The sequence below is a fragment of the Felis catus genome, chromosome C2 (genome assembly GCF_018350175.1).
Source record: "Felis catus isolate Fca126 chromosome C2, F.catus_Fca126_mat1.0, whole genome shotgun sequence".
Classification (NCBI taxonomy): domain Eukaryota; kingdom Metazoa; phylum Chordata; class Mammalia; order Carnivora; family Felidae; genus Felis; species Felis catus.
In genome coordinates, this window is record NC_058376.1 from 8,050,984 (window position 1) to 8,075,532 (window position 24,549).

General features: G+C 45.0%; 1 protein-coding gene and 1 long non-coding RNA gene across 4 annotated transcripts in view; one reads left to right on the forward strand and one right to left on the reverse strand.

The window, feature by feature from the left end:
* Window positions 1-6,856: 6,856 nt before the first annotated feature.
* On the forward strand, window positions 6,857-9,908 carry LOC109503314. The gene is made up of 2 exons (XR_002162215.2): window positions 6,857-7,315; window positions 7,457-9,908. It is a non-coding gene; the product is annotated as an uncharacterized LOC109503314 (long non-coding RNA).
* DYRK1A (dual specificity tyrosine phosphorylation regulated kinase 1A) overlaps window positions 8,700-24,549 on the reverse strand; it is a 149,429-nt gene continuing 133,579 nt past the window's right edge. For all 3 annotated transcript variants that reach the window (XM_023238743.2, XM_023238742.2, XM_023238745.2), the window contains 3 exons: window positions 17,884-18,190; window positions 17,038-17,162; window positions 8,700-12,036 (listed from right to left, as the gene is read on the reverse strand). In XM_023238743.2, the coding sequence (XP_023094511.1) occupies window positions 11,416-12,036; window positions 17,038-17,162; window positions 17,884-18,190 (1,053 nt within the window). In that variant the 3' untranslated portion in view covers window positions 8,700-11,415. The remainder of the gene's footprint in view (window positions 12,037-17,037; window positions 17,163-17,883; window positions 18,191-24,549) is intronic.

Sequence of the window (24,549 nt, forward strand, 5' to 3'; positions counted from 1 at the left end):
CGATTGAAGGGGGAGGCAGAATTTTTCCTGAAGAGGCCAGATGTAAAATATTTTGAGGTTTTCTGGGTCAAAAGCCAACAATCTAGGATACTGTGGATTTACGTCACAAAAGAAAAAAAATTTAATTGGCGAAACTCAAATATAATTATTGAGCACATTTCTTGAGGTCCACTAATGAGTGCAATTTTCATTCTTTTTAGCGGGGGCTTAACATTTCACCGAATTGAGGCGCAAAGCTAGAGTTGCCTCTCGTCAAAATCGGCTGCCCGTGTGTATCTGTTAATGCTGACCTGTAATAAGACTTCACAGGTTTCATCGCGGAGACAGCCTTCACGTGGATGGGTGCCTCACATCCGTACCAGGCCGTAAGCACGGGATTTTTAGCCAAGCACACTGACCACCTGAAAGGCACTTGTGGAATTCTGCTAGATTTTTCTCTCGAGGCTTATTTACCTTTGGGCAGATTAATCGCTTCCACTGAAGGGTCAGGCAGGAGTTCCGCAATGGAAGCTGGGTGGATTTTGCAACATGGGAATTTCTTGTGGGTTCATATTCACGTCTACAAGAGCACCTGCTCGAACTGCGGTGGGAGGTCCTACACCTGCTGCAAATGCGTGTGGAACGGAGCCCTCGCTTTCGGTGTTAGCTCCTGACAACACGGCAAGTGTAATGAAGCAGGGTGATGTTATTCTGACATTAGCTCCTGTGGAGAGGACTCTACCTGGTCTGAATCCCGCGTAGAAAACACTGCTTTGCTTTGTGATTTTAGACAGAATCAGTGAAGAGGGTCAGGTCTGCAGCCAAAGCTAATTTCCAAAGCTCTTCGGGGTTGGGGAGCGGTGGTTGAGGGCCGTGCTTCTCATTCAGATAAAGTTCAATCTTGTCAGTCTTCAGCTCAAAGACTGAAATAAAACCTCACCTGAAAAAAAACTACCAAGCCGGCAAACTGTCGTGGGGCAGCCCATGTCCGGATATCACGCTCCTCCAGCTGATAAAACTCCACAGACCCGGGGATGGTTCAATCCACAAGAGAGAACGCAGCCCACTGTTGACAATACTGGGTTCGAGAACGCTGGACTCGAATGTTCTCCGCAAAACACCTGCTGATTTAAGCGATACAGTAAATAGCCAGAGGCTCTAAAATCTGGTATCATCACAAGCTTTGGAAGCCTTTTCTATTCCACACGTATGTTTTTCCACCGTCGATTGCGACGCATCTTGAGTCAACCTCAGGTTGTACGGAACCCGTTTCCTCCACTTGGAGAACGTTTTTGCCCGTGATGTTCCACCCAGGTTTTCGACGGAGCTGAAGTCTTGAGTAACTCGTCACTCGGCACAGACTCGTCAAACCACCGAGCCTTGCTGGTGCCACAGGTCACCCCCTGTAACAAGAGTCAGGGAAAGCCACTCAAAATCACTCGCCTGGCTTTTCAACGGGCTGTTGGCATCACCCACAATATCCTCAACCCTTGGAGAGGCCGTCGTCAGAGAAAGGCGAACAGTCCTACACGAATTCACCTTCCCTGGGCACAGTTCTCCAGCCGCCGCATCAAAACATGGTTTAACTGACCCACTGAGGGTCTGTGGTTTCCCCTGCTTGGCTAACGAACGAGCCAATCAGAAACGCTGGTTGTAGCAACACTATCATTTGTGTGTGTGTGTGTGAAGAAATTCTGTGATTAGATACTCAATTTTAAATTTTCCCATTTTTCTGGCCACCGCTTTCTCGTGAGTTAGAGAGATTTCAGTTCAGAGGCGTCACGCCAGCATCTATGGCATTCTTTAGGACAGCCACCAACCACATCAAGGCACTTTATCAGTAACGAAACAATCCACACTCCACCACGCCTGAGAGGCACGGAGATATCCGAAGTTTCCTTTCCACCTTCCTCGTTTTGACACGATGGGAAACACTGGTGAGAAAAAAACAGAACGTTGAGGCATGGCCACACGCGCGGCACTCAGAAGCCCAACGGGTTGTAGCCGTGTCCCAGCTCTTTGTGATCCCCCAGGCAGGAAAAAGACCCGTGCCACACGCTCTCTGTGGCAGCTCCTCAACTCTGCCACCGCAGCATGAAAGCAATCACAGAAAAAGACGCAAATCAAAAAAAAGAATAATCTGATGGTATTCCAATAAACTTCATTCACGGATTCCGAAGCTTAAATTTCCCGCAATTTTCACATCGTGAAGTATTCGCCTGACGTTTTCCAACCGGTTAAAAGGTACAAACCACTCTTACCTGGATGGGCCACGGGAACACAGACTGGCTGTGATGTGCTGACACTTAGTCTATGGCAACAGCAGGAAGCAGAGGCCAGTCAGCCCTGCCTTTCTAGAGCTCTCCCGTTCCTGAAGGACCCACCACCGTGGAAGGAGTGCCAAGGGCCTGATGCCAGCCACGGATTGGGAAATGCAGGTAACAGTAGCAAGAAAGCAGGCGGAAACATTTCAGGGAGACAAAAAAAAAAAAAAAAAGTGAGGCTTCCCTGGCGATCGCTGGAACATGACACATCTACTTTCTCTTCCATCCCGAGCCTATTTTTTACCTTTGTTCAGAGAATCCTAGAGGGCCTCCCTACCTCTTGGTCCAGAGCTACGGCCCAGGGTCCCTCTCACATGGCAAGGTCTGGATGAAGGATAACATACGGTGCCTGGAGTTGTGGGCACGGATGGGGACCGAACGCCACACGGGACAACCAGTTGCTGTGAAGGGCTACCGGGCTTTTGGGTCACAACACCCCGGAGCTGCCGCCAGGTGAGGGATTGCTGGACCCTGGAAACCAGGAGCAGGGAAGATGACCCAGGGAAGAGGGGGAGGGGGAGGGGAAGGAAGCAGCACATTCTCCGTCTGGATTCTTCAGAACCTCCTGGAAGCTATTTTAGTTGCCCAGTTGGATGAAAAAATCCAGATACATCTGTTCATTTCCAAGTTCATGAAAAGCCTGTCAGAATAAAAACTTTTAAGCACCACGGTGATTCATCAGGACAATGCAGGCGGTCTTAAATAACTACGCTTCTTTTAGCCCCTAAGCTGAGAATCTGGATTAATTGAGATTAAATTAGTCTCACCCAGAACTCTGCTTCTGGTGGTCCGACAACTGGAGGGGGCAGCCAGCGGTCGGTTGTCCTGGGGATCTCAAGGTCAAAGTCAACATGGAGAACTTCCAGCAGGCTGCCCTAGAGGCCAGTCGCGGGCCAGTCGGGCCATCTTGACCAAGTCGCTTAAACTCTTCGGTTGTCTCAAATGTAAAGGGAGGCGCTGACCACTGCTTCTCGAGCGATCACGCTTACTCGCCGCCCGAGGACCCTCGTAAGATGCGGATTCTGAGGCTGATGTGGCCAGTCCCCGGACCACCGAGTGCTGAGGGACGAGACCATCTCCACCTCCCCGAGACACCCTCAGGGTCATGGAAGGCATGATGGGTAATAAGTCTTGGAACAGACAGGCTTCTCGTGTTGAAGTGCCCAGGCTCTGCTCTTAACCCCCTTTCCATCGCCTCATTCACCATCACCTGCCTGACGAGGACCCACACCTCCCACCCCAGGCCGGACTTTCCCACCCTCAATCCGTTCTCTGGCACGAAACCGCCCACTGGACTTCTCCCCTCAGATGCCCTGCAGGCCCTCAACGCTCCGAGTCCTGTGACCGAACACATGAGCATCCGGCCCGCCTGCTCTCCCTCAAGTGCCCCAGGCCCCGCGGCCGGCAAGCACTCTGCCCCTGCAAAGCCGAGTCGACAAGTTGGAAGAAGCCCGGCTTGTCTCCCTCACCACCTCTCTCTCTGTCCACCCAATCCCAGAGATCAATCAACTCTCCTTCCCAAGTATGTGGACCCTATCCGTGTATCAACAGACACTGGCAAGGCCTCTCGATTTCTCATTACACCGGGCCTTGAACATCCTGTTGTCTTGTCTCAGGTTCTAGAACATTTCCACCACCGCTTGCACGACTCCCATTTGCCCATTAGATATCCGCTTCGGCCTCGATTCCGCAGGGAAACTTCCCTCGGCACCTGGACCAGAATACACTCGGCTTCCTGGGAGGTGTTCGCCATCTATCTGCTTCCGCTCCCCAAACCAAACAGTGACAGACGGTTGGTGTCACCCCTCGGACACAGCTAAGTGCCTTGCACATGACAGGTGTCGGGACTCCTCTCCTAGAGTCCTCACATCAGTTGCCCCAAGATCCCCGTTAATGTTCTCCTCCAGGATGAACTGACTGCTATCTTTGGTTTGGGGTGTCTTCTGTAGGAAGTAGGAGGGATATTTCTCCTGGTCTTCATCCAACCAGTAAAGGAGAGTGCAGCCTCGCTCCTCGTACCCGGCCGCTCCTGGTCACCCTCTGCTAGGGCCAACGAGACAGGACTCGCAGGGGCAGGGCCGAGCCGGGGAGAAAGGCCGGTTGGTAATCATGCCCATGGGAAGGCCTCAAGCTTGAATCTTCGCAGCCCCTACACGATGGGCGGGGGCCACCTCCGGAAAAGCTCTCAGCTCCGGGAAGGAGGGGACCAGTCTTGCCAGCGTCCACACCCTACACGTGGAGGAAGCCCTCGGAGAAGAGTCGGACTCGGGTCAGAGGGCAGTGGGAAGCAGATACATGCCGGGTAGGCACTCTGCAAACAGCAAAGCACCAGGCAAGTCTGGGATTGGCGAGGGAGGCCAGCCCTGCCCACGCTGCCCCAGAGGGGTGAGGTCAGAGCTGCACCCCTGCAGGCCAGGCCCCAAGGGGCAGCCACGTGCAAACAGGGCAGGCCCAAGACCGAGAGCTGTCAAGAGGTTTGCTTTACAGGTAGACGGCCGTCTGTTACCTGAATTTTAGCTGGGGGTGGGATGGGGTGGGGGGTTTCTGCTGCTCCCCAAAGAGTCGTCTCTACCTCAGGTGAACACTTAGACCCCATTATCAGATCTATGGTTTTCATCTTCATCCAAAGCCACAGGCCCGTGCAGTGCACACGTCCCGGTGAGGGGACGCCAGTCATGTATATTCTAAAGCTAATGAACTGGCTTTTTGCCCTAAGAAAGTGTTGTCCTTGGGCTTGTTCTAAGAAAGGGAATGAAAAGGGAATCACGTTGAGGGACTCCAAGATGTGGAGGTAGACAGTCTCCTACCATATGAGCAAAATGAATGGAAAATAAAAGCAGAAAACCAGCAGTAGCTAGCCCCTCATGCTTTCAAAATGTGGGTTACAACCAGTTAAGTTCTAAAAGCCTCCCCATGGTTATCAGTTTATGAACCCAGGAACCGATCGTCTACTTCTCCTGTCTTCCCCCTAACTCTGAAGGCTAACCACTCAACACGTCTGCCTCGGGGTGGCGACAGGGACGAGCGGAGAGGGGCCGCCGGACGCAAGACGACCAGGTCTAACCACACTGCCTTTCCACAGTTACTCCTCCAGCCTCCTTGAAGCTGTAGAGGAAAATTCTACTTGAAAACCGTCCTTTATGAGACATTTAAATATCACACGTTATCTCAAAGCAAACTACAAAACATACAACCTCAGAATCGTAAAATAGTTGTAAGTAGCAGCAAAACGAAGTACTGAAGGAAAAGTTACGACCCAGTGGCAGACTCCAGGAATAAAAGTAAACTGGAAAATAATCCTGTTGAATCATCCACAGAAAACACTACTCACCTGAGTTCCCGGGGTGGCTGCTATATTCACATATAGAAAAAGTAGATTGATTCGTGCTGCAGAGTCAAGCTCTGTATTCAGTTACAGATTCTATTTTTCGAGTGCTTCCCATGCCGAGCTATGATCCTTACGTTCATTACTAGCTCACTGAAGCCTGTGTAGAATCCCATACAGTGGATACTACAGTTACTCCCCCTCTACTGAAGAGGAAAGGGAGGCTCGGAGAGGTAAAGCGACTTGCCCAGGAGAAGAGCAAGGACGGGACCCGATTCTGAGCGGACAACCACGGGGCTTCCCAAACGTCTGCTTGCTCAGACCAGGGGACCAGTGGCCCGGAGAACTCCTGCGCTTCACAAAGACCAAGTGGGGCCAAGGCGTGAAGGACGATGTCCCCGGCCCGCTGTTGGGACACTTAACACGTGTCATTCTCACGGGACCTCCGAGGGCTGCGGAGAGGTCACATCAACCCAGTTCCAAAAGGGAAGATGCCAGAAAGACACAAATTGTTAAAGTCTGAGACCCTTACATCTGACCATTTCTGACTCTGTTGGAGGCTTGTCTGTGACATTTTATAATGCAATGTAAGTGATGAGTCTTAGTTGCTCGTTTATATATATTTTATACATCTATATGTATAAAAGCTGCAATAATAAATCTACACTTTAAAATCTCTTTACTAGAGACTCTGTCAGATGAGCCGCAGGCACCTCCTCGCCCTGAGAGGCGCCTGGCTATACAGGTGCAGGATCACCCGAAAGCTTCCCCCAAACCACAGCTGCCCAGGCCCCACCCCCACCTCCTCCACCCGTCACCAGCAACTCTGCCATGATTTCTCCTCCTCGCTTAAAAAAAAATGCGTATTAGCCAAGAAGATTCCCACTCTGGTCCTCCGCTCCTTCAGAAGCCAGGGGAGCTGAACCTGACCGGGCGGGGGGGCAGGGTTTGGGGGGGGGGGCAGAGGGCGGCCAGGCTCAGGCCCCGCGCGGGGAACTCCCGACACGAAATTCACACGCCTGAATCCCCACCCCCTCCGACTTCTCAGGAAGAGGACATCATCTCAAAGTGGGAAACCACGAACAACAAACCGCCTTCAGGTCAGGAGACCACTAGGTGTGCGGTCACAGGTTTCCGCCGGCCGAAAACTTTCCCACATCCAAAATGGCCGAAGACCCCCCCCCCACCCCCCCACCCCCCCACCCCCCCACCCCCCCACCCCCCCGGAGTCCTGGTGTTCGCTGACCCGGGAAATCTGAAGAGGAGTTTCGCTCTCACAAAACAGGCCGTTACCGTGCTACCACGGGTCTTTTTGCAAACACGAGCGGCACAATGCAAACTTCCGGAAAGCGAGGGATACTCGCCCCTGGTTATCCCGCGTGTGCTGAAATCTGAACGTTTTAGTTGGCGACGTAGCTTTCTTTTTGTCTTTGGACAAGATTTAGGGTAAGAAAGTGGAAACAAACTAATGACGATAAATACCTGGTGCTCACCGAGAGTCGTGCACGAGCACCCTGGTGCTCACCGCTCACTTGGAGCAACCGAAACCCGGGCGGGACACAGGCTGCGCGCACGCCAGCGAGAAAGACACACACACAAACCGATGGTCCGCTTACCTTGCTCAAGGAGTCTGCACAAAAAATATCTAGTGCTTGAAACACAGGGACGTGTAAAACTACGAGGCCAGGTGACCCCCAGGGGGACGAATGTCGGACACAGGGTACTGCTATGCGTTTTGAGGGACGACAAAGAAAAGAAGCTATTTTCTTCGGGTCTCTTTTCTTGTTCCTTGTCCTAAAAACTACTCACGGTTATGTTTTCACCCTAGGAAATGAAGTCTAGCGAAGGAGATCCAAGATTAAGAAAATGAGAGCTTCTGCTCTACTCTGACACCAAGGGCTTCTCAATGCGGGGGCCACCTGCTGTCCCAGGGAGGGTTCTAAGACATCTGAAGACCATCTCAGGATACCAGAATGGGCCCTGCCCAAGCCTTAATCTTAACATTTCAAACTGTCTTCATATATGGCACTAAAAACCAACCTCTGGTATCTGGAACAAACCATCTGACCTATCAGTTCTGGTCACCACTACAGAACTGGACATAGAAACGAGTACTGAGCTTGTATTCTGAGAGCAAAGTAAAGGCCAAAAGGAAACTGGAGAAGTGCCCTGGAAAAAATTTGGCATTTGCTATCCTGTCTTTGTATTTTGTTTATGTATTTTTTATCATATGACTTACTGCAACAGTCAGTTTCACAACACAGGAGCTGAGGAGGAGGGTACAGGGACAAATGCAACAGGCATTTCGTGGGTCTTCTAGAATTACCGCAGCCTTAAGGATTTTTACAGGTCTGCTTAGGATTTTCGGAGTCTGATCCCATCTAAAACGTGCCACTTACCGAAGTTAAACAAAATGCTCAGATCCTAAGAAAAAAACTAAAGCCAGGTTTTTTTTTTTTTCTTTCTGATGAAGTCTAACTTTGTGCGGCCAACTTGCCTTTTACGGAATCACATTTAACTTTTTAAGTTAAGTTTTCTGCCTTCCTGAAAGCCACCCTCATATATACTTACATATTAATTTATAAAAGGAAAAGACTTTAGGTTACACGTTAATTCACTGTGGCAGGAGTTCCAGACTCCACACAACAAAGTCCCTGATTCCCCCCCCCCCCCCCACGTGGATCTGGGGAAGGAGGGACGAGATGACGTGTATTTCCTCTTGTTTCCCAGAAGGTCCAACCCTATTAAAAGAAAAACCACTGAACCCTCACATCCATTCTAAAAACTACAAGCTATTAGCACTCTGAATAGGAGAGAAACCGAATATAGTGATCACTCATATAAAGAAATGATTTTGAAAATCAAAATGATCAAAACCAAAACCTCCAATTCTCACTTTCCGGGATTTGGGAAGCCTAGGTCCACGTCACCACCATTTCCTTCTCACACATTTGACCAAACTTATACTCAGTATACCTACCAGACCCATTACCTGGACCAGGTTAATTGCATAGGAAGATTTTTTTACTATGTTTACATCTTTCTTAATTTTAAAAAAGCATAGTAAAGAGTCTGAGGACAAATTATTCAACTGTTTATCATACATAAGACCGCATGACTATGATACAAAGGGGGGTTCTTTTTCATTTAACGTTACAATATACACAGCAAGTCCGGACCAGATCTTACAATCTGCACACAGGTATTTAACCTTTTCCATGCTGTTTATGTTTTACAATGCACAGAAGTCCTGTAACCAAACCGTGTAGTAAAGCACACAAAACTGGACTGTAACATAACACAGTATGCAGAAGCATTGGATTTTATGATTTCCTTTATGTAAATAGCGGTTTAAAAACTGCTTTCGTTTTTGGTGCTTGCTAAGATGTGGCAACCAGCACAGAAAAAAATGACCTGACCCATATAATATCTTCCCCTTATAGTCCTAAACAGCAGTAACTACTGATTCCTTTTGATATTGCTATACTCAAGATGATATCCTTTTATTCACTGTAAACTTTTATGAACTACCAAGTTCAAAAATCATCCACAGGCTTGACATTTAATTACAAAATAAATATGGATTTCCTGATTAACAACAAAAAAATTTTGTGGATTATAAAAACGGTATTTCCAAGTTTCCATTCACATTCACATAGTTTTAAGCCTTTCTTTTTGTCACTGTTTACATATAAAAACCTGCTTTTTGTTCAGAAAAAATTGACCTAGTCAGCCACATGGAATTGACCAATAAAAAGTAATGTGGTGTTCTGCTGAGTTGTTTTGAACAGGGTTATCGGCAGAGGTAGATTACTGCTTCTTTCCTAGGCTTCTTTTGATCCTGGACAGATAAATTACTTATCTTCATTCTCCCAATTCAACCGCTCAAAAGTATAACACCCTAAAATTGGTCAATTTAAAATGGGAACACAAATTTAGCAACTGCCAGACTGTGTTACATTAAGGCAGCATAATCTCAAAACTAGGCACCTGTTAAACACCAGCCTGTTCACTTCAGGTCACGCATGAGAGTTTTGCTTTACTCGTGCTCATATTTTGGACCTGTTGGTGCAATCAAGGTCTTGCTTTCAAGTTTACAAGTAGGTTAATCAGGAATACAAGAATCGACTGCTGGTTCCATAGCTTCTGGATCCAGTGTCCCTTTACCTTCAGAAGCCTGAACACATTTAGAATGTAACAGATGCTGTCATCTTGAATTAGATGTCAATCGATTATGTTCAGAACACAGATTGCTGTAGATGTATTGGCTATGGATTCAACAACAGTTCCAGTTTTGTTTAAGCAATAGTACAGCCATAATTTTCAACTGACATTTAAAAATGGTCTAGTTACACCTTGTGTCAAAGTGCAGGACTGCTACATTATTGGTTACAGACATCTATGTGCTATAAAAACAGCTTTGGTACAATAAATTATCAAAAAAGAAAATAAATTTTTGTAAAATTCACAGCATAATTGTGAGGCAAAAAAGCAGTCACATAAAATTCTGCATTTTTTAAAAATGTTCAGGATGAACAGAAGACATCTTTGTGCAGAAGAAATGGTGGAGATACCACGTGCCGAGAAAAAAAGCAAAAACGAAACAAAAAAAAACAAAAACAAAAAAAAAAAACAAAAAAAGTAAAAAGCAGGAAGGGACACAGCTGTAGCTATTTCCATCAAAGCAAACCACTACTTCTGTGACCTTCAACCAATAAGGAAGTCAACTTTATGACACACGCAAAGTGACCTTGCAATACCTTACAATTAGTGGGTCACAAAAGTCTATTTTAAAAGAAAGGCCTCTTGAATTACCCATTCTCTGTGTTTTCAGCATTAAGGACTGTCTGCAAAAGCATGTCCAAAAGTGATTGCATCTGAAATGGTAGGCTCTTCTAATTTCGAGTCCAAATCCATAAGGCCAAAGGTTATCCCAAAGACCACCACTCAGACCTCCCCAGGACTGGCCACGACTGACCCGTTGATTGCTTCTCAGTGCACCTCGGTTAGGAGACCAGTCACGTTCCATTACTATCTACCGTGGCCTCTCCAACAGGAGACCCACGGGATCCCATGTAATTGCTGCTTTGCTCCTCAGTAGGTTCAGACAGGAGAGTTCTGATCCCCGCCACTTAGCATGCTCACTGTGCCTTACAAACAAACTCCAAAACAACCGTCCCTTCCATACAGCTGAAGGTGATGTTTGTGTCAGCTGGAGGTCCCTCTTCCTTACAGTACTGCGTTTCCGTGCCCAAGTGTGTTTAGAGGACTTAAAAACCCAAATTTCCCACCCCCCACCCAAAACAAAACAAATGAGGGGGGGAGGGGGGTAAAGGGAGGAAAAAGGAAAAAACAAAAAGGAAAAAAAACACCCTCGTGGGGCCCTTTATGCAAATTATGTGCAGTGCCTTTTTATTTTAAAATTAGTTGGCAAATGACCAAGACCAACATCTGAACATTAACTTCTGTGGAACAGAAAAGACAAAAAAACCCACTACGGCTGGGGTGTGGCAAGTTAAAATGGGGGAGGCGAAAAGAGGACACCTCTGCGCTCTCCGTGACGACGGGTTTGTGGACATGGCTCTTTGAAAAACTTCATTGTCCCTTTGCAATCTTTTCAAGTTAAAAAAAAAAAAAAACAAAAAGAAAAAAAAGTCAGCTTTGCCCTCTTGTAGCGGTTCAGTGTGTTAATCTCCTTCTGATGCAAGCAGCTTTGCACTTTGTTTTTTGGAAAAAAACACCACTTCTATAAAAACACACAAGAAACAAACTCAAGTTTCAATTTAGTCACGAGCTAGCTACAGAACTCTGTTGCACACAAACTCCTGTCATGGGGGACTCTTCTCTGTCAGCTCCTTGCCTCATCGTCAGATGTCCCTCAGTCATGTAATGTGTAGAACCTGTATTAGCAGAAAATTGGTACGCTGAATGTCCAGCTAGGCCAGTCTCTTGGCGGGGATTGGAGTAGACGGTCAAATTAACGTCCATAGCTCCATTCTGTCCAAAGTCCAAGGTGTTAGCAGCCACCGGGCGATTCTGGTAGGCCTGGTTGCCTTGATTACCGGTAGAGGAGGAGGACGTAGAGGAAGAAGTAGTTGAGGAAGACAGGGATGTCATGGAGTGGTGACTATGGCCAACCTCCATAGAATCCTGGGTAGAGGAGCTATTCGTTGGAGAATTGTAGACCCTTGGCCTGGTCCGGTTACCCAAGGCTTGTTGTCCGTGGTGGTGGTGGTGGTGGTGGTGGTGGTGATGGTGATGGGAACTATTTCCATGGTGATGATGCAATGCATTCTGTTGAGGGGCTACATGAAAGGTTGTTTCTTGAACGGGATGAGTTTCAACAGTAACCTGTGTAGGAGCTTCAGTGCCTGACCAACCAAGGGGAGCAGGAAATTGTTGACGCACCTGTAAGAAGATTTTCGAAGCATTTATTCAGAGTACTGTTTCCAAGCTTTACTTAATCTTCAATCGAAAGCTAGGACACCAGCATTTATGTTAATTAGAGAGAGGGGATTTTTGAAACTTTTAATGTGTCAGTTCTAGAACACAAAATCCCAGGCTGCCTGGGTGGCTCAGTAGGTTGAGCATCCGACTTTGGCTCAGGTCATGATCTCACCGTTCGTGAGTTCAAGCCCCGCCTCGGGCTCTGTGCTGACAGCTCGGAGCCTGGAGCCTGCTTGGGATTCTGGGTCTCCCCCCTTCTCTCTGCCCCTTCCCCGCTCACACTCTGTCTCTCTCTGTCTCTCTCTGTCTCTCTCTCTTTCTCTCTCTCTCTCTCTCAAAATTAAACATTAAAAACAAAAAAATTAGAACGCAAAATGCCAAGTTATGTTTGAGTGAACCAGTATTTTACTGTGAAAGCTGCAATTTTTAGCAAGCTATACCCATAAACAGGCTCATGTATTTCACTGGCCACTTTCTTTCCTGGGATGCATTGTTTAGGCCAGGGATCAGCAAACTTTTTCTGGAAAGGATCAGATAATAAACATTCTTGACAGGTTCGAAATGAATTCCTGGCTTTCCCGTAAAGCCCCTCTTCTCTCCATCTTTCCCGTTTCAGTAAGAGCACTCTTTTCATCAGCGGCTCAGTAACTCCTGCATCCACACCATCAGCAAGGACCACGGAGCGTGCCTTCGAAACGGCTCCAGCCTGGCTGCTTCCCTGGTCTCCACCACCATATCCCTTCTCCCAGGCTCCTACCGTCCACCGCTCACCCACACTGCACAACTGCCTCCTAAATCAGCTCCCAGCTTCCATCCTTGTGCCTTTGTTCCAATCCATTCTTCATAACAGAAGAAAAATCTTCTCAAAACACAAATCCAATCACTTTCCTATTTAAATTCAAATCCTTTAATGATTTCTCCGTGCCCTTATTAGAAAAACAAAATAATGCAAAATCCATAGGTGGTCTGCCTCGGGGGCCACCGTTCGTCTCGCCAACCTTGTCCTCCAGCCATCCTTCCTCTTGCTACCTGGGCTCCAACACCGGGTCCTCCTCCTATTCCTCCACCCGGTAGTCATATCTTTCCAACGTCTCAGGGCATCTGTGCCTACTGTTCCTTCCTGCCTAAAATGCTCTGACTTCTAATTTCTGCTCGGGTGCTTCCTTCCCATTTCGGTTCGAGTCTTCTCTGACCACTCTGGCTAACACTGCCTCAACTCCTGTGGCAGCAGCTACCAGCTGTCCACATGGCGGCACTACACTTCCCAGCCTCCCCTGTCCTCAGGTATGGCCACGGGACTGAGTTCTAGTCCGTGCAACACGAATGAACGTTTTGATGTTTTTATGTCACGGCCGGACCTGGCCCACCAACACCTCCCACATCCTGCCTGGTGGATGCCAGCAGACAGCCAGGCCCTAAGGGCCGGAGTTACTCGCCCAGGACACGGGAGACAGCCATGCCACTGACCTGAAAGCCCTCCCGGGACCGCTACCCAAAAAAGAGACTTCATACTCCCTTTGGCTACCATATTTTGTGGGGTCTATTATCAGCCTGGCTTACTCAAATCCTCATGCATCCCACCCAACAAATCGCCATCCTAGATCACATCCTGATACCTTTTATCAGCAGTACTTGCAATTTCTATTAATTTGACTCATTTTGTTTATCTACTCTGTCCTTATGAGCTGGAAAATATGTCTTTTACCAGGAGCTGACATAAAGCGTTTGTTTCTTTCTCAGAGGAAGTGGTCTGGAGAGTCAAACTTTAAGACACACCACTGAAAACAATCCAGTAGAAAAAGAGGCAAAAGTTCTCAAAAAATACTGACGGCTCTTAAACTACAACACTACTCAAATTCATGTATAAATAGAAAATAAGCAGGGTTGCCTGGGTGGCTCAACTGGTTAGACATTGGACTCTTGATTTCGGCTCAGGTCATGATCTCACGGTTTGTGGGATCGAGCCCCGCATGGGGCTCTGCACTGACAGTGTGGAGCCTGTTTGGGATTCTCATTCTCATTCTCTCTCTCACTCCTCTCTCTGTCTCTTCCATAAAAAGTAAATAAACTTAAAAACAATTTTTTTTAAAGAAAAAAGAAAAACAAATAAGCAAAATAAAAATATCTTCTGTCCAATACCATTTTTCATTTCAGACTGATCAAAGGTGATCATGCCCCCCCCCCCCCCCGATTGTTTCTCCAAAGGCTTGCTGGTGGAAGGCTAAACTGGCAAAACTAAATGGAGAGCAACTGACAGCAATTATAAAACTTACAGATCACATCACTCTCTGACCTGCAATTTCACATTTAGGGGTTCCTATCACAGGTACACTTAATGTGTATGAGTGACAGGTCTGTGGCATTCTACCATCATCTGTAATAGCAAAAAAGAGTGGAAATTAACAGGGGAAATGACTTATGGAATATCTAAACACAGGAGTATCATGTGAAGAAGAAGGAAGAAAAAGTTCTCCAGGTACTGATGTAGAAAGAGCTCCAAATATATATCAAAAATACACATAAAACATATAACGACCCCCCCCCAAAACAAGCAAAGAAACAAACTCAAAACATCAACTTGTGCATGGCACGCTATTGTTTGTGTACAAAGATTAGGAATCTATATCTGTATGTGGATATGCATACAATATCTCAAAAAGGATACAAAAACCAATAGCGACATTTAAGTGAAGGTCTGAAGTGTAAGTGGCAGTGACCAAAGCCGAGAGAGGGGAAAAGTGTTCCAGGCTGAGCACAGAACATGTGAGAAACAAGAAAGAACGTGGTATATTCCAAAAAAATGACAAAAATCCAGTAAGACCAGAGCAAATAAAGAGGAGAAAGAATGCCCTGAAAAGGACCAGACCGTGGCAATCACTGAGACCTTCGCAGGAAGTCTAAATTCCCTTTTAAGTACAAAGGAAAAGCCAAACACTGGTTTAAAGTGGGGAAAAGCCACATCAGACTGCTTTACTGAATGTTCATGTGCCTGCAGGGAAGAAAATGGCGTTGACTGCTGAATGGAGTTAGATGCTGGAAGACCAGGTTAGAACATTCTTTACAGTAAGGCGGGCTGGAGACGATTGTAGCAATGGGATGAAGTGAAGAAAATAAAAGCTCATTTAGGATATTCAGAATTCACACAATTTACCATTTGATTCAACTGTGGGATGAGGGAAAAGACGAGTCAAGGATCAGCTCCCCAACCTAACCCCCAGGTGTAAGGCTTGAACAAATGGGTCAATCTAGGGCCATCTGTACAAGGAACACGAAAGAGAAACAGAGGCCCAGGGCTCAGGAGCGAGGTCCAGGTCAGAAACAAAGCTGGAGGAGGGACCTGTGCCAAGACGGTACTGAGGCATCGGACAGGGTGGGCGAGGTCAACCGGCAAGTAGGCAAGCCTTGGGAACATCCGTGTCTACAGGGTGGGCAGAAGAGAATCCAGGAAAAGAGACAGGGAAGGAAAGGCCAGACAAGTGAGGGAAACTCAGGGGGCATCCTGTCAAGGGAAAAGAGGGAAAGTGCTTCAAAGGGCAGGGAGGAGCCAAAATTGTCCATGTGGGTGAGGAACAAAAAAAGACAAGCCTCTGAATGCCCGGCACCGGCCTCCTCAGTGGCGGCCGCAGGTGACACTTGCAGCAACGGTGTCCCCCACCGGAGCAGACCGAGGAACTCTTCACGGGTCCAACACATCCACCACAGGCTAGCACGACGTAGGGCCAAACAGACACCAGACAGACACGGGCCAGGAGGAGGGCTGGCTCCAGCTGGGAGAGACCTCGGGGGATCAGATGCTGACAGAAGAGAATCAAGCAGACCCAGGAGCCAGAGGCTGAGCAAGAGGTCAGTTTCTAAAAAGAGTAGAAGGGGCATTGGAAACAGTGCCTACAGAGAACGGGGAGACACGAGGTGATGGTGCCTACAGAGAACAGGGGAGACACGAGGAATGGCGAGCCCGCCCAGAGGCTGGGCACTAGGAACTGGCAACGGCACCGACCATGCCAGCTTGATGCTTGTGGTCTTCTCCCGCAGCGCCCAGCAGCCCCAGCCACAAGAATGGGGCGTGATATTCAGCAACCTGTTCTGACTTCGCTTTTACCAAACGATACGCCGGCCCCTCGTCACACAGCACCGTGACACAGTGCCCAGTGTGAGTTAGTATTTTACAAAGAGTATTTCATAAATATTTTTACTACCAACATCTGCTTCATCCCATTAAAAATACCCGATTACAGACTCTTCTTTAACACATTTCAAAAACAAACGAGGGGGGCCTGCATGGCTGTCGGTTGAGTGCCCAACTTCGGTTCAGGTCACGATCTCACCGTCCGTGAGTTTGAGCCCCATGTCGGGCTCTATGCTGACAGCTCGGAGCCTGGAGCCTGCTTCAGTGTCCTGTGTCTCCCTCGCTCTCTGCCCCTCCCCGCCTCAGTCTCTGTCTCTCAAAAGTAAATAGATATTAAAAACAAAAGCAAAAGCAAAAAAAAAAAAAAAAAAACCCAAAATAACCCCAAAACAACATGGAGGTGAGAGACCACAAACTGATTCGGAATCAAGGACCATTAGTGACCAAACATCACAGGAAGCGGTCGGAGCACAGTAATGAAGAGCACAAGCCAGGGAAAGTTACTGAGCCCATCAAGGGTCAGTTCCCAAAGTTAAAAGGGAAACTCGAACAGCGTAAGGCTCCAAGTGCTACTGTCGTAAATGAGACAAACACAGCGAATAACAACTGGAACAGTGGCTGGTATGCACCCGAGAAATGTTAGCTGCTTCTACATAACGAGGGGGAAAACTGCAAAGACGTGCTTCCTTAGTTACGGACAGGGCAGAATTCCCTACACACGTGGAAGCTACTGAGACCCCGTGGGGTAAACAACACGACCATCGGAAACGCGCTTGGCGCCCACCGCGGCCCCGGCCGGCTGCTGCGGGGCCGGGCCTCCACGGCGGGGAGCTCACCTGGGGACTGTGAGTCTCACAGTCCATGGCCTGGACGGCAGCTGTGAAGTGCCCGCCGCTGTGCCGGTGCTGGTGCGTCGGGTCTGACCTGGCTCTCCCACTGTTGCTCGTCCCCGACGATCCACCTTCGGGATCACAACACAGTACTTGTAAGTCTGAAGTTAACTTTTGCTCAAGTATGTATTCCAACACTCACTTAACACCGAAGGTACGGCACGCACAAAAAGCTGTATGAACCTCAAAGCGTATCAGGAAGTCATCCAATTCTCTAAGTTCTTTCACACCGACCAGTGAACTAATACACGACAGTCTGGTTTGGGTTAAGTTAGGGGAAAGTTCAAGCACATGAACAAAGTATTTCTACTTAAGAAACCAAAGGAAAACTTTGGCTAAGAGGGGTGCCTGTGGGGCTCAGTCGGTTGAGCGCCCAACTTCGGCTCAGGTCATGATCTCGCAGTCTGTGGGTTCGAGCCCCGTGTCGGGCTCTGTGCGGACAGCTCAGAGCCTGGAGCCCGCTTCGGATTCTGTCTCCCTTTCTCTCTGCCCCTCCCCTGCTCATGCTCTGTCTCAAAAATAAATACAAACATTAAAAAAAAAAAAAAACATTTAAAAAAAAAAAGAAAGAAAGGGTTTCGTTTCCAACTGCCAAGCAGAATTTATCACGGGTAATTAAGTATCAGAGCTTGGGGACAGGTGAAATGTTTTACTAACTACAAAGGGTAGATTTAGGTAAAACAATTCCTCCCTATCCCCACAACCAATTCTTCAAAGACTTTACAGTAACCCCCACCTTGGAACAAAAATAAGAAACGCTTCCAGGCCTCCCTGAGTATCAGAAGGACCGACCTGAGCTGGAGGACGTGCTGGAGGTGGTTCCGGAGGACTGTGACTGCTCCATCGCAGGACTCGTGGACACGCTGTTACTTGTGTTTGTACCTTCGTCAGCTGTCTTCTTGAAAAAACTGTGCTGCAGGGCATAGTATGGTTGAATTCGAGTTTTGGGGTCATAATCAAGCATCCTTAAAATGAGGTCTTTGAACTTCAAGTAGTCAGCCACGGTATGACCCGATTCCCCAGCACGACGCCCACCAGGTCCTCCTGTTTCTACTCCGAGAATATTATGAAGTTTACGGGTTCCTGGTGGTTTATACTCCTGAAGAGAAGAAAGAGAAAAAAAAAAAAAAGCTTTCTCTAAATGTGATGGAGTATATAAAAGCCTGCATAACTTCAAATACGCTTAAATATGTTATATATTGAGACCTTTATTAAAAAGAACGCTTTATACTCAGATTCTCTGGGTTTTCACACATTACTATTCCAAATGCGCTTGTTGTTGGAGAAATTCAAAATAATTTCAAGACCAAAAATGACTATAAAGACCATGTAGCCCAGGGGTCAGCAAACAAAGGCCTAGCCTGGGCTGTTTTTCTATAGTTTCAGCTATGAATGGGTTTTATATTTTTAAAGGTTGTAAAAACAAACAAACACAACCACATAATATGCAATAGAAGCCCACAAAAGCCTTAAGCTTTTACCTTCTGGTGTGACCGCTGCTCCGGCCCAGTGGTCTGAATCGCTTTTCTGCCTGATACACGTGACCTTGGATGCACTTCCTTTCCTAACAGTGGCTCTCCAAAGCTGTGGTAATCACTCCAAGTGAAGATTCACTGGTTTAACCCTACACGCTCGGATTTACCGTTCTCATTTCGTTTATTTTTTTAAGTAATGTCTACACCCAGTGTGGGGCTGAACTCATGACCCCAAGACCAAGAGTTGCATGGTCTTCAGGCTGGGCCAGCCAGGCGCTCCCCCACCACTTTCATATTTAGATAAAGAAATTAAAAGCATTTAGAATATGCTGAGTAATAAATTAACACGTGTTGAGATTTTTCTGAAAACTCCTTTTTTAATAGATGGTGGTAGAACCGTTAAGACGCTTATGAATATTGAATTTATTCAGAATGGCATCACCGATTTTTGCTTCTAGTGACAATGCAGAAATTCGTAAGAGACCATGGCTCTCACTCTGAAAGCAAAAACAAGCCAGCAGGTAGGCCACAAAATCATTCCACTTAAAAAACCCATCTGAGTGCCAAGAACTAAACAAATCAGAGTTGACTGAATTCCAGAAAATGAGAAGCCCTTTCTAGGAGAGAAGAGACCTAAGGTGAGGGAAGGAGCAAATGCCAGAGATGTGGGCAAGAAGAATCCAGCCCAACTCTGAACCAACTCCTGGCAGTGTGGACGGGCCAAAGGCGGAGGGCAGGCGGAGAGCCCAGACATGAGCCCCCAGGGAACTGAGCAGCAGGACGGACAGACTGCCTGGGGCAGCAGGGCTGCAGAGAGAGCACTCAGGTCTCCACAGACACTGCTTAAAACCTAGGAAGACAGTGGAGAACAGAATCTAGGTGGAGCGAGCAAACAAACAAAGCAAGGCCCAGATTCAGCTCAGCTACAAAGGAGATGGACGGAGTCCCATATGACGGAGTAAGAGGTACATCTCTTTCTGGAGGGAGGGTTTACTTCCATCACAACTGTTCTCAGATACAAAGTCCAGCGTGCATTTAAAAAACTACAGACACAAGAAATTTTAAAAAGATGGGTCCATAATCAAAGTGAAAAAATCAGTCAGAAGACCCACATAAGTAAACCACCCAGATGCTGAAACCGGCAGGCCGGCATTACAAATAACCATGATAAACAAATAGGTAAAAGAATTTAGTTCAAAAGGTGCACATGTGTGAATAGATGGGGGGTTACAGAAGACCCAATGAAACCTTTCCCTGAAAGGTAAGTGGAAATGCGGAAATGTTAGAACTAAAATATGCAATATCAGAAATCAAGAATTCACGTAATGGTTTTAACGGCAGACTGGACTCAGCAGAAAAAAAAAAAAAAAAATCAGTGAATCAGAAGACCGAGCAAAGGAATTATCCAAACTAAAACAAAAAAGAAAACAGCATGAACAAACAGGAGACCTCTGAGATCATGCCGAGCCTGTCACACACATTTCAGTAGAGAACTAGAAGGAGAAGAAAGACGGAAGCAACAGATACTGGAAAAGATACAGTCTTAGGAAAAACTGACGAAAGCGATCAACCCACAGACCCAAGAACTTAGCAACTCCAAGGAAAATAAATACAAAGAAAGCTATACCTGGAGACATAAGAGTCAAATTATTGAATAACTGAACAAAAACAGAAAACATTAAAATCAGCCAGAAGGAAGGGGGAAAGGGAGAAACATTACATATAGGGAAGGACACTTAGAAAAGCCACTGGCTTCTCTTCAGAAACGTGATACACAAAGCAATGTTATAACCTCTTTTCTCTTTTGCTGAAATGTCAACCTAGAATTCTACATCCATGGAAATGTCCATTATCTTCCTTAAGAAAGTAAATAAAGATATTTTCAGATAAACAACTGCTGAGAGACACCATCAGCAAAAGTTATTCCCTACAAAATAAAAAAGTTAGACGAAGTTCTTCAGGCCGGAAGCCAAGAAGGGTGGGAAGGAATCAAGAACATACATAGGTAAACAGAAAAGACCTTTTTAGTATCTTTATTTTGTGTGTGTTTCAAAATTTCTTTAAAAGTCCCTTTTTATTTAAGCAGTCGATGTGTCTGCTGTGAGGGTTATAACATATGCAGAAGTGACGTATGATGCCACGTGCACAAGAGGTAGACAGTTAGACAAAAGGGCATGCTTGATCGAGTGGTGTTACGTGAACGTCAACTGATGCATTAAGGGTACATATAACACTAAAAATTACACACAGGGTAAGAGCTAAAGGGTCAAGAGAGGAGATGAAATAAAATACCAGAACACCAGAAAGTACTCCATTGACCCAAAAGAAGGCAGGAAAGAAGGAATGGGGGAAAAAGGTGAGACAGAGAACAAATATAACAGTTAAAACCTAAACTTCCGAATAACTAAATGGGTTAAAAACTGAACGTGAAAAAAAGAGACTATCTGACTGGATTAAAAGGCTTGACAACTAAATGTTGCATACAAAAGCCGTATTTCAAATATAAATACAGACAGATTTGACGTTAAAGGGCACAAAAAGTACAGACTATGAAAATGTTACGAATAAGAAGGTTGGCACAGATAGTGTAATACCAGACAAGTCTGACTTAACAATTAGAAATATTACTAGAGATAAAAAGAGACGTTTCATCATAATGAAAAAGTCAATTTATCACAGTCACAACAATACTAAATGGGTACACACCTACTAAGAGAGCTTTGAAACACATAAAGCAACGAAAGGGAGATTAAGACAAATCCAGAATTATCACTAAAGGTTAACACTCCCCTCTGTCATTGATAAAACACATATCCACAGGCAGACACATGGACACACATATAAAATAAGGATGTAAAAGATATGGAAAAAAAAAATCGAACAACCTGACCTATACTGACATCGGTAGACCACTACACCAAACAACTGTATAAAATGCAATTCTTTGCAACGGCACACAGGACATTCACAAGGTGAGATTACCTGCTATATTCTAAAACAAGTCTCAATGAATTTCATTTAAAAGAGTGAAATCATGTTTTCTGACCCATGATGCTATTGAATTAGAAATCAGCTAACAATAAGATACCTAGAAGATCCTCAAATATTTTGAAATTATACAACAACATTCTAAATAACAATGAGTAAAAAGAAATCACAAGGGAAATTAGAAATGTTTCAAAATCAATGAGACTTAAAATATATCAAAAGTTGCTGCATGCAGCTAAAGCAATAGTTGGAGGGACAGTTATACCATTAAATGCTATGAGAAGAAAGTTTTAAATGAATGATCTAAGGTTCCACCTTCAGAAGCTAGAAAAAGCAAATTTAGCCTAAAGTAAGGAGAAGAAAAAGAAATAACAGAGAAAAGCACCAGTGAAATAGAAACAAGACGAAGCAACAGTAAAAAACAAAACAAAAGACTGGTTGTTTGAAAAGACTGGCAAATTTGACAACCACTAGCAAGAGTAATGGGAGAAAGGAGAAAACAGGAATGACCGACATTAGGAATACAAGAGAGACTGTATCACTACAGATCCTCTAGAAACTACAAAGATATTAATGAAATATTAGGGGTCATTTTATGCTGACAAAGCCAACAACTTAGATGAGGACAAGTTGCTTGAAATCCATACCTACCAAAATGGACTCAAAAAAGAAACTCCAAATAGCCACATATTTACCAAAAAATGTGAGCTACAATCAATAACCTTCTAACAAAGAACATCTCCAGTCCTGATAGCTTCATCGATGAACTCTATTAAACATTTACAAAAGAAATAATGCCAATCTTATACAAACTCTTTCAGAAAAATCAAGAAAGAATACTTCCCCAATAGTTTTATGAGACCAGCAGAATCCTGGGATCAAAACCTAATGAAGGCATTATATTAAAATTTTAGACAAATATTCCTACCAATGTAGACTAGCAAACTGAACCCAGCAATATGTAGGAAGTGTGGTTTATCATAGGTTGAGCTTAATATTCTAAGAGTTATTGATGTATTTTACCACGTAACAGGGAAAAAACCATATGATCATCTCTACAGGTGCAGAAAGCATGTGACAACACTCAAAACCCACTCATGATTTAGAAAAACAAACAAGACACTTCCCTAAAAACATAGGAAACTACTCCTTCAACCCGACAGAGCTACAAGACACATACACAACGAGCACCATACTTAAATAGGTATGCTTTCCCACAAGATTGAGAACACGGGGAGATGTCCGTTCTCACCAAAACTACTCAATATACGGAGGTCCTAGTCAGTATGATAAAACAAGAAAAATAAATAAAGGCATACAGATTGAAAGAATAAAACTGTTCATTTGTGGAGGATGTAAGTAGAAAGCCCTACAGAATCTAAAAACAAATAAAAAACTAGAACAAACAGGTAAATGTAGCACGATCTTAGGATACGAGTTAATATACAAACTCAATTCTATTTCCACATATTTTCAATGAGAAAGTAGAAAACGATACTTTAAAAATGACATTTTAATGACTGTTAATGATACTTTAAAAATTGTATCAAAAAATCAGAAATTAAATAAAATGAACTAAAAATATGTGTGAAATTTCTGCACTAAACCCTACAAAATGTTGTTGAGAAGAATGAAAGACTAAATAAATGGATAAACCATGATCACAGACTGAAGACACAATACTGTTAAGATGTCCATTCTCCTGGATGGACCCTTAATGCAATCCAAACAGAAACTCCAGCAACATTTTTTTTTTTTTTTTTTTTTTTTTACAGACTTATAAGCTGATTCTAAAATCTCTACATAAATAAAAAGGACCTGGGGAACAGGGAGGGGAAAAAAAAAAAAACTGAAACGGAAGAAAAGATGCTGGTGAATTTACACTACCTGCATTGGGGACTTCCCACACGGTATGGAACCAGCACTGTCGTACCGGTTCAAGGACTGATAAAGCAATGTAACAGAACAGGGTGCAAATACAAGCCTGCACAAAAAGAACAATAACTGAATAAAAGCACCCAGATTGACGGGGAAAGGCAAGTATCCAACAAACGATGCTGTAACTCTAAGGCAGGCATCTGGGGGTGTGAACATCAACTCCTACACCTCATTCCATCCTTAAAACTTAATTCGAGATGAACCCCAGGACTAACCATAAAAGCTAGGATCAAAAAATCTTTTAAAAGAAAGCACAGAATACCCTCACAAACTTGAGGAAAGCAAAGATTTCTTCAGATACAAAGCCTTCACTAGAAAAAGTTGACAAATTTGATTTCATTTGAAAATAGTAAAATTTCCCACTCATCAAAAAAACACCACTAAGAAAAGAAATAGTAAACTACAGTCCAGGGAAAAAATATGGACACATGTATGACGAAGCACTTACATTCATTATGTGTAAAACAAAAACAAAAAAAACTCCAACTCAATTAAACAACTCAACAATAAATGAGTAAAAGACTGGAAAGATGGTCACAAAAAAAGCTCTATGAATGCTTAAAAAGCACATACCATTAGTCATGGGGAAATAAATGCAAATGAAACCGCTACGTACGTTCGCCCGTCAGAATGGCTAATTTCAGAAAGAGAGACCACGTCAAATGGGGAGGATGTCATACAGCTAGAACCCTCATACTCAGTAGGGATGTAAAATGATGAAAAAATTTGGAGAACTGTATTTTCTCATGAAGATCAACACACATATACCCTATGACCTGGCAATTCTACCTCTAGGCAATGACCCTAGAGAAATGACAACACATGTGTACAAAAGATTTATGCAATAATGTTCCCAGAACTCTTATTCATAATAGTTCCAAACTGGAAACAACCCAAACGTCCACGGACAGGTACATACAGATAAACGACAACATTTTAATTCGATAGAATACTATGAAGCAGTAAAATGAAATAACTGTTGACACACACAACACGCATGAATTTCCAAAAATGATGTTTGTTAAAGTGAAGGAAACAAAACAGTAAATACTATAGG